The sequence below is a fragment of the Carlito syrichta genome, unplaced genomic scaffold (genome assembly GCF_000164805.1).
Source record: "Carlito syrichta isolate Samal-C Ts95f unplaced genomic scaffold, Tarsius_syrichta-2.0.1 Scaffold302457, whole genome shotgun sequence".
NCBI classification, from domain to species: Eukaryota; Metazoa; Chordata; class Mammalia; order Primates; family Tarsiidae; genus Carlito; species Carlito syrichta.
In genome coordinates this window covers 582073-593084 of record NW_007246553.1, presented here as the reverse complement: position 1 = coordinate 593084, position 11012 = coordinate 582073, and the positions used below count along the sequence as shown (strand labels likewise).

At 36.6% G+C, this 11012-nt stretch overlaps 1 protein-coding gene across 3 annotated transcripts in view; it reads right to left on the bottom strand.

Annotated features, from left to right (window-relative positions):
- Nucleotides 1-303: 303 nt before the first annotated feature.
- Nucleotides 304-11012, bottom strand: part of FER (FER tyrosine kinase) — a 414242-nt gene continuing 403533 nt past the window's right edge. For all 3 annotated transcript variants that reach the window (XM_008056755.2, XM_008056756.2, XM_021711703.1), the window contains 3 exons: nucleotides 9602-9756; nucleotides 1661-1783; nucleotides 304-538 (listed from right to left, as the gene is read on the bottom strand). In XM_008056755.2, coding sequence (XP_008054946.1) covers nucleotides 396-538; nucleotides 1661-1783; nucleotides 9602-9756 — 421 coding nt within the window. In that variant the 3' untranslated portion in view covers nucleotides 304-395. The remainder of the gene's footprint in view (nucleotides 539-1660; nucleotides 1784-9601; nucleotides 9757-11012) is intronic.

The following is an 11012-nucleotide window of genomic DNA, read 5'->3' as shown; positions in this document are numbered from 1 at the left end:
CAAATATGGCATTGCCAATACAGTTTATAGCACCGACTAAGTAGGGTCTGTAGCATAGGATGGCAGCCCACAAACTGTGCCTGAAGTAGAAACAGCATATGAAAAAGACCGATCTTTTACCCCCTCACACATGGAGAGCCTGTGCTTTCTATTTGTAACGGCCTGAAATGGTAGGATTGCTAATACAGTCCTTAGTAGGACTGCCTATTTCTTTAATACATTTGCCTTTGACTTTTTTTTTTAAAGTAGAACATATTTTTTAAAAACCCAGTTTAAAAAAAAACCTTAGAAGATTGTTGCAGGTAAGGCGGTATAAACTCATTGTTAATGAGAACAACAATATTACTCCGCTGGAGGACAGAGTACTGAAGGCTGAGTTTGGCACTGTTCTGTCACTATGTGATTTTCCTCTTGATGATGGTGAGCTCTTTATGAAGTTCACTGAACTTAGGGCGGTTTTCAGGCTTATAATCCCAACACTTCATCATAATTTTAGAAATATCCTCTGGGCAGTGCTGGGGGGCTGACATCCTGTATCCTGAAGATCCAAAAGAAGAAGAGAATTTACAACAGAGATGTGATATAAATGTTCATACAGGGCATTATGCAATTTTTAATTTTAGTACCTTACATTGTATGTATAAAGAAACAAAAATTCCACTTCAGGGCACACTGATATTTTTTTTCTACAGGCAACACAGAATTCAATATTACAGAGCCACAGACTTACCTTCTAGTTCATATAATACATTTTTTGTTTGTTCATTTGTCAGAAAGTCTGATGTTATATCCCAAGAAAAGCATGTTTTAGTTGCTCTAAGTATTTGCTTTCAGATCAGATGCTGTGGGCAGAGTTTTACAAATATATATGTCTACAACCTATATTTTTCAAGATGAAGAGAGGATGAAGAGTTTATAAACACTAATTCAATGGTGAAATAAAAATGAATATCAGTCATATTCTTTTATAGTCTGTCATTTGGCAGCATCCCAGCAGTACATTGGGCAGGGTGTATAGGCCTGTATGTGAGGTTTGAGACGGCAGAAAGAAAGCTGAAAGGTATCTTCCTCCTCCTGAGTCTACAAGCATGCACCTTTCAGGGGCCTGATGTTAAGGCACCATGATTTTATCAAGAAAATTCTTTTTGTTGAAGCTATGGCCTCGATAAGTACATGCTAGAGGGTCACCATTACCTAGTTATCTCCATTTCTGATCTGGGATCACCACATGGTTTCTTCAGAAGTATCATGAAATTATCACATCCTCAAAAACTTCTTCCTGAAGAATAACTACATTTCAATTTGAAATATTATTCTGGGAGTTTATCTGGCATAGAATACAAGATAAGAGGTTGAAGAACACTATTTCCCTTGAAGACAGTGGATGGCACAACCTTGTAGACGTCACATGAGGCAGGGAAGCGGGGGAAGAAAAATCTACAGCTCTCTAAAGTGTAGGAAACCTTTAAAGTGTGTGTGTGTTTGTGTATAAGACCAAAAATCTGTAGTTTATCTAACATCTCTGCTCTTATGTACCCAAACAGCAGGTAGCTTTTCCCCCTAACCCCATACACAGGCTATCTGGCCAGCAGACACACACTCAACACTGCCTACTCCTGGGGCTGGGCGTGAACACTAACAACCCCCGTCTTTGACTCACCTCTTTCTACTTGCTCTCTTGCTTGTTGATTTGTCATTCCAGGGTATGGACAGACCCCTAAGCTGAAGGTCTCCCAGAGGAGGATGCCAAAGCTCCACACGTCGCTCTCAGAACTGTATCTCCCTGGAAGGGAAACAACCACCATAACCAAGTGAGTGACTGTGGAAATAGGTGACCCTTTTTGGTTATGTATGTCCGTGTCAGTCACATATTAATATCAGTCATGCCCTGCATAATGATGTTTTGGGCAATGATGCATATATTACAGTGGTCCCATATGATTATAATGGAGTTGAAAATGTTTATTGCCTAGTGACGTGGCAGCCATTTACCATTGTGCTACATTTGCCTAAAGTGTTCAGTACTGTGACATGCGGCAGAGGCTTGCAGCCTAGAAGCAATAGGCTTTACCTTACAGCCTAGGTGTGCAGTAGGCAATCCCATCTAGGTGTGTACTCTATAATGCTTGCACAACAACAAAATCACTTTACAATGCATTTCTTAGAATGTATCCCCATTGTTAAGTGACACATGACGTATTTAAGCTTGCCAAAGGAACTCAACAGCTAGTCTTCCTATTCTCTTTTCTGGTTTTTATATTCCAGGACAAGTAATATTATCAATTAAATGAATAGTCTTCAGGTAGGTAGTTTAATCAAACCAGCTTCCAAATTACTCCCCCAGGAACTCCCTCCCCTAGGAACAAATATTGAGCCAGCATGTAAACTTACTTTCCCTGTAGTATCTGAATGAGACGAATGGTTTACATAAAAGAGATATAAATTTGTACACATCAGTGCCTGGGAGATTAAACAAATTGGATTCCTACAATTTTGTCTTTTGCCTACATCATTTTTTTTCCCACTAAAATTAAAAACAAACTTAAAGCAATAAGGAAAGTTTTTAACTTCAATTTTTTACTCATCACTGTTTACAAATCTTACAAGCTTAAAGGTCTCATTTTCTCCACTGGGAGTTTCATTTATAGAAAATATATTTTTGTGTGTTTTGAAAAAGAGTGGAAATTCTAATAAAAAACAACTTCTTTAAATTACATGGTGCCTTGTTTTGTCAAAATATCTTGGTGTACCTGTTTTACTGAGTTACATGAACTAAGCTCCTAGAATTCTTATGGGAGTCTTCTAGAGAAGCACAGAGATAAAATCCAACACAAGATGTCTTCTGGAGATGGATGTGAAATCAAGGAGGGAAGCAGAAAAATCCTTTTCAAACTCCAACCTCTCCCAGAGGCTGTTTCCAAGATGTTCCCAACATTTGTATTTTTACTTGCTCTTATGTATAGGACATATACCATCATATCTAAACTCCATTTGATGTGGTGTTAAAGGTTTCTTCCATGATTTCATTTTCTATCCCTCCTGTATCTTCCTGCCTTAACTCTGCCATTCTAGGATTTATGAATGCTCCTCTCTGAAAATGTCATGTTACATTAAAATAGGATGGCCTTTCTCTTTCTTTAAAAAAAAAACAAACATGTAATGAAAATGAGAGTATGCCTGTACTCTCATAACTGCTTTGATGTTAGAGTTTGGAGAGCACTTACTGATGATCAGCTACAGTTGTGTGAATTAGTGTCCTTCATAGATAGTAATTATAGATATTAACTAGGCTCTTTGGTAGAAAGATTAGTTTTCTTGTCTGTATGGCAGCTCTTTTCATATTTGGCATCCAGTAAATTAATACTTTTCACGAAGTCATTCAATGGCTGCAAGTTAAGACTAATTCTTTAAGAAAGTGTAAGTTACACAGTTATATCTTAGTTTGTAAGATAATATCTGGGCATAGACCAAGAAAGGCATATTATATATAAACCAAGATCCAGAAGTTAAGGCTTACCACCTTACTCTATAACTTGGTTTTGTTGGATAATTTTAATAGGTCAAAAGTAACTTACAATTGTATAGTATTTTGCTATGTTTCCATGTCTCAGTTGATATTCACAATATCGAGTAGGGGAAAGGTCCTATCATTTTCATCTTACAAATTGGGATATGTAAGTTAGAGCAGTAGATGGCTTGTCAAGGGCATGCAGTTAATGACAACTGGTTGGGAACCCTGGTTCTTGATGACTGATTCAGGACTCTCTTCACTAAAAATCTTGCCTCCTTCCTATTTCAGAGTACTTGGTTACAACACACTAATTAGAAGATGTATCAGCCCAAAATACCCAAAGCAAAAATAAACAGATGATTTTTTAGTTAGAAATCAGTTTTGTATTTGTCCTTTAGAAACACAATACTTTAGTAACAGCAGTGGCTGAGGATGATAACAATACATGCTGAACAGGCTTTGAGTATGCTACAATTTTGCATCTTATTAAAAAGTGTGTGGGGAGACACATACACACACACACACACACACACACACACACACACACACACACACACACACATTTCTCAGCCATTTTTGAGAACAGTATAAGGCTGTAATAAGAGTATTTGCCTCTAGGAAGGGGAATTATGTGGCTAGAGTCAGGGGTGGGAAGGGGGTTTCATCATAGACCCTTTAGTATTGCTTGATTTTTTTTTAAAACCAAGTATATGCATTATCTTTTCAAAAATTAAATAATATAACACTAATGACAAAAAATATAGTGAAAATAAGTTTAATTCTATGGCTCTAAGCAAAGGTTCAGAAGGTTTCCTTGGACTGAATTTTTTTTCATCTATCCTGGCCCCGTACTTCATGGGACAGTTCAACAGTATTTCACCCATTCTAAGGCAAGAGTGAAGAAAAAAATCAGTGGGGAAGAAAATACCCTTGGAAATAAGGCAAATATTACCACCAATCACAAATGATATTTATATAAAACATGAAAGAACTATAACTAAAAGCAAGGATTCTCATAAATGCATATTTTTTCTCTTGTTGAAAGGAACGCTAGGGTTTAGAGCCAATCTTCAGTAATTTTTGTAGAAACTAAAACAACTACTCACGGTGCCATGAGAGGGTCTGTGGATTCATTTATGGACTCCCTCACTGGACTGGGTAATAAACACTTCAAACTTCTCCTGCATCCACTGCTAAAATCTCTCCTTCCTTGTCATCTAAATTTTTCTGCATTTTATAAAAGTAATATAGACTGCTAAAAAATGTCCCTCACTGCCAATCAAAGGTCTTCATACTTGTTCTTATTACTTTAAATGCTTTAGGTCTGACAGAGGCATCCAGAATTGAAACTTTTATTTATAAATACAGTAGTACTTTAGTCAGCTTGAAATTCAACTAAAATATATTGTGATCAAGAGGCAGAATTTTACATGGCATAACTGCTTAACAGTCAGAGGACTTTTAAAGGCTATATAATGTAGAGAATCTGGCAGAATTAAGAACAAATTCTAGAAAGCTGGATTTTATTGGTAAGATTGTAAGGACTCCGAGTCCAGTTATAGCTCTCTTGGTGCTTAAAAATGTTTTGTCATCTAAAGAAAACCTCTGTGTAAACATGAGTGTTGCATTCCTATCTTTTATCCTGTGACTGCTTCCCTTAGCAATAAAACCTTACCCTAGAGTAATAATAACAAGTACCCCAGAGAAGAATTATTATGGAAAATAGCAGCTTTGTCATTCTCTAGATTCCAAGGAATAGTGGAATTGGTTTGCAATCACTAGAAAGCTCACAAAAGCCTCTCTTGCTAGCACATGAGAAGACAAACTAAGGGTGAGGATTAGTATCTGTGTCATCTGGATCTGCCCCAACCAATTTCCAAACCAATTATACATTCAAAAGCTTTATCTGGAAAACATTTGGTGGTTCTCAAAAAGTTAAACATAAAATTGCCACTGAAAACAGGGCACTCAGTAAACCCTTGTACACAAGGATAATATGATTCATAGTAGCCAAAAGGTGAAAACTATTCAAATATACAATAGTGAATGAATGAATAAACAAATCATCACATATCTATACAATGTAATATTAGTAAGTCCTAAAAAGGAAGGAAATAATAATACATACTACAACATGAATGAACCCCTAAAACATTATGCTAAGTGAAAGAGGCCGGACATGAGATCACATGTTCTATGTAACCCACAAAAACAAAAGGCAACTGGTGACTGTCAAGAAATGGGGAAGGAAAGAATGGGAAGAAATGCTTAATGGGGACAGGTTTTAATTTTTTAATTTTTATGGATACATAATAATGGAATACATTTATGGAGTACATATGATATTTGATACAAGCACATATCACAACAAGTCATGATCAAATCAAGGTCAAATTGGGGTATCTATCACCTCACACATTTATTATTTATTTGTGTTGGGAGTGTTCCAAATTCACTTCTCTAGTTATTTTTAAATATATAAAAAGTTATTCTTAAGTATAATTACCCTATTATGCTACTGAACACTAGATCTTATTTCTTCTATCTAACTGTATTTTTGTACCCATTAACCAATCCTCCTTTATCTTCTCCTTCTCACTATCCTACCCAGGATTTGGTGACCATCATTCTACTGTCTCCTGTTTTTTAGGTTCTGTATATGAGTGACTTGTGATATTGGTCTTTGGTACCCAGCTTATTTCATTTAATATAACAACCTCCAGCTCCATCCATGTTAGTATAAATGACATAATTTTATTATTTTTGGCAGCTGAATAATATCCAACTGCATATATATATATACTATGTTTTCTAAATCCATTCATCTGTTGGTGGTCACTTAGGTTGATTATATTTCTTTGCTATTTTGAATAATGTCGCTGTAAACATGGAGGTGCAAATATCTCTTTCATACACTGATTTCTTCCCCCTTTTTTGGACATAAACCCAGCAATAGGATAACTGGATCATATGGTAGTTCTATTTTTCATTTTTTGAGGAGCCCCCATACTGTTTACATAGTGGCTATACTAATTTACATTCCCACCAAATGTACAAGTGTTCCCCTTTCTTCACATTCTCACCAGTATCTACATTTTTTGGTCTTTTTTATCTTATTTTATTTTATCCTTTTCACAACAGTGGTTTACTTTTTATTTAATTTAAAATTGCCCCTTACATTGATTTATATACAATTTATTTAGAAAATAGCTTTTGGTAACATAATTTGTCAAGAACCTTTTTTTGCCTATAGGAAATTTTTTGTAATGTAAATTCCAGACAAATTTAGTAACTTTTGAGATCCTCCAACTGAGCCAAGAATAGCTTGTCAAATAATTCTTAAAATGTTGTAGACATTTTGTGATTATAAGTGTGATTTATATTTAAATCATAAGAGGGTGCTAATTTTTCACTTTAGAAGAGTAGGCCTCTTCATGATGATCTGAGAGATTGTGAGAAAATCCTTTCACTCTCACCCCTAACCAAAAAAAAAAAAAAAAAGAAAGAAAAAGTTTTACAATAACCCTTGCATATTTTTTTCTCTGTCTCTCTTTAAAAAAAAAATTATTATAAAGATGTGGTATACATTTCAGGGTCAGGTATATTGATCATGCAGGTACCCTTGTTGATGAGGTATGCCCCTCCCTCCCCTAGCAGTTTCCCTCAACTGCCAATCCCACCCCCCCAACAGTTTCCCACTACTGCCAATTGCTTTCTTATAGCACTATAATTGTTCAAGGTCCTCTTATGAGTGAGAACATATGGAACTCTGTTCTTTGTTTTTGTGAGTAATCACTGACTATGATCGACTCCAAATCCATCTAAGTTGCTGCAAAGTCCATATATTTGTTGTTCTTTATGGCTGCATAATATTCCATCATGTATATGTACATTTTTTAAATCCAGTCCAGCTTCAATGGGCAACACGGTTGGTTCCATGTTTTTGCTATTATGACTAGAGCTGCAAGAAACATATGTGTGCAGGTATCTTCTTTGTAGAATAGTTTGAGTTCCTCCGGGTATATTCCCAATAGGGGAATTGCTGGGTCATATGGAAGGTCAATTTCTAGTTCTTTTAGGAATTGCCACACTATCTTTCAAAGAGGCTGCACTAGTTTGCATTCCCACCAGCAGTGTAGAAGTGTTCCTTTTTCTCCACATCCTTGCCAGCATCTGTTGTTTTATTAACGAGGCCACTCTTACAGGGGTTAGGTGGTATCTCAATGTGGTTTTGATTTGCATTTCTCTGATGATGAATGAGGCTGAGCACTTTTTCATGTGTCTGTTGGCTACCCGTATATCTTCTTTTGAGAAGTATCTGTTCATGTCTTTTGCCCACTTTTTAAAGGGGCTGTTTGTTTTGTTTGCCTTCAGTGCATTTGAGTTCCTTGTAGATCCTAGATGTTAGGCCTTTGTCAGATAAACAGTTGGCAATATATTTTCCCATTCTGTGGGCTGTCTCCCTGCTCTCTTGATGTTTTCTTTTGCTTTGCAGAAGCTCGTTAATTTGATGAGGTCCCACTTGTCTATTTTATGTCTTAAGGTATTGGCCTTTAGGGCTCTGAATAGGAATTGTTTCCCGTTCCAATTTTCATAGGGTATCTCCTGCGTTTTCTAAGATTCTTATAGTTTGAGGTTTTACATTCAGGTCTTTAATCCATTTAGAGCTAATTTTTGTGTAAGGTGATAGGTAGGGGTCCTGTTTCAATCTTCTGCATGTGGTCAGCCACTTTTCCCAGCACCATTTACTGAATAGGTTCTCCTCTCCCCAGTGGTTGTTGTTGGAGGTTTTGTCAAAGATGAGCTGGTTGAGGAATTGAGGCTTGGCTTCCGGGATCTCTATCCTGTTCCATTGGTCTATGTGCCTGTTCCTGTACCAATACCAGGCTGTTTTGATTACTGTAGCCTTATAGTAAAGTTTGAAGTCTGGAAGTGTGATACCTCCTGCTTTGTTTCTTTTGCTAAGGATTGTTTTAGTTATTCGTGTTCGTTTATGTTTCCATATGAATTTCTGTATTGTCATTTCCAGGACTGAGAAGAATGATGTTGGCAGCTTAATGGGTAGGTTTTTATTTTGGAATGATGAAAATATTTTGGAACTATATAGAGGTACTTCTTTCACAATACTGAGAACTGTGCTAAACACCACTGAGTGTTCACTTTAATGTGTAATTTTGTGGTATGTGAATTTCACTCAAATTTTAAAAATTTAAAAAGCTTTATCTGTCTTTGATTTAGACTTTAAATTAAGGCATTTATAAGTGCCTTACAACTTATTTTCTATAATGAAGTAGTTATTCACTTTAAATAAACAAAGAATCATTTAATAATAATTTTACTCAAAACATACCATACCCATTCACTAATCTATAGCTCATATGCTGCTTCCCTTAATGAAAATGTAATTTCTAATTTCACTTAAGGCATACTATGGTCCTCCCCCCACTGTCAAAATTTTAGAGTTGTTATCCATCTTGTTATGGCCCATTTCATTTCAACCACAGATAATACAAGCTGTATTTATTTCCAATTACAATGACACATAAAAATTCAAGTGAAAAAACCCTGCTGTTTTAAAATGTAATTCCTATCTCCCTTCCTGAAGATTTATACCAGTTCCAGAGACTGAGATGCTAAGAAACCATGTAGATTTCGGAGTGGGAAACTGAAGAATTGATTGACTGGATATTCTAGGAACTTAACATTAGATGAGGTTATTGAACCAATTATAAGGCACTCAAAAGAAGTGGTCCAGAGCCACAGCAACACTCCTCCTCTGTGTATAAACTATTAAAAATAATCATTTTTTCTGTGTAAATAGAAAACTCAGATATACAGTCATATTTAAAAGTACTTATAAATGTATCCACTTTTTAATATAGCAATCATAGACATAGAAATCTGATTAATAATTTCTACAAATTAAGTTTGAGCTCATGTCTAAGTGCAGAGTATGAACATTTACTCATCATTTCTGCTGATCCTGAAATCATTCTGGGTTCTTCTCTAGTTCTGTAACATTGCTTGTGAATGTTTTGTGCTGATGCAGTTCATTTTTACTATCAAAAGATCAAAACAGTCTATTCTTACCATAATTAAGAGCTTCTGGTGCTGTCCATTTAATAGGAATCTGCTTTAAACCAGAAGATGAATACACTCCACTATCCTCTTGACGAGACATTCCAAAGTCACTGATTTTCAGAACATTATTTTCACCTACCAGGCAGTTTCTTGCAGCAAGGTCCCTAGGTTACAATAAGACATAGAAAATACCTATTAAAACAAATTGAAAGCCGCTTTCACATTTATGACTTCCACACTTTGCATTTTTATATTTGCAATGTATTTATAATGAGGTTAAGAATACTTCTGATTTACCAGTCCTTCCCATCTTTTCTGTCATGGGTAAAAATCATCCACGAGAACATATGCATATGAAACAGGCCACACACTAGTTTTCTAGGGACCACATATATTTCCATTTAAATAGAAAAACACTGAGTCTAGGGTTAAAAGAGAAAATCACAGAGGAGAGGCTAAGCAAACTTGGCATTATTTCTCCTTTTACTGGCACTCCTAGATCAGCATTGCCCAACAGACCTTTCTTTGATGATAGAATGTTCTTGACCTGTGCTGTCCAATAAGGCAGCCATTTGCCATGTGTGCTGCTGGACACTTGCAATGGGGCTAGTGTGAACAAGAAAGTGAACTTTTCATTTTATTTACTTGTAGTTAATTACATGTAAATAGGTGCATGTGGATAGTAATTACTTGTAGACATTGACAGACTATCCCTAGAAGTTCCCAGAGGTTGAAAAATGGTTGCAGTGCCAGAGAGTTGGCAACTCTTTTTCTGTGGCGTCTAGGTAAGTTAAAACCTTATATAATTATCTGGCCCTGCTTCTCTCTCTCTCCTTTCACATCTTGCTCTGTTTTCCCTATCATTTACTATATCCCAGCCATATTGGGTTATTTTTTTTTTTGTCTCCAAATGCAAGACGATCTCCCGGAAAGACGCAGGCTTGTTTCCACCATAGAGGCTTTGCCCTTAGCTGTTGTCTTTGCCGGAGTGCTCTCCCATTGCACTGCTGACTCCTTTTCATTAATTCGTAGCCCAAATGCCCTCTTTGCAGAGAGGTCTTTCCTGTCCACCCTTAGCTGCCAGGGAAGATAGCTGCAAACAAAATAAAGTCTCTATCTAGTAAGGAGGACATTCAATAACCAAATCCATGTGCAGTCATCCCTTGGAATCCAAGGATGCTCACGTCTGGATATGAAATGGCGCAGTGTTTGTATATATCCTACACACATCCTCCTGTATACTTGAAATAATATCTAGACTACTTACAGTGCTGGTAAGATGGCAACAGCACAGGTGGGACAGTGAGATTCTCCGAAAGTGAGTTCCCATAAAGACTCTTGCTTGCCTCCCCCCACCCCCCGCTCACTGCCAGTTGCACCGGTTGGAGGCCTGGAGACCCTCGGCCTCTCGCACGCCGGG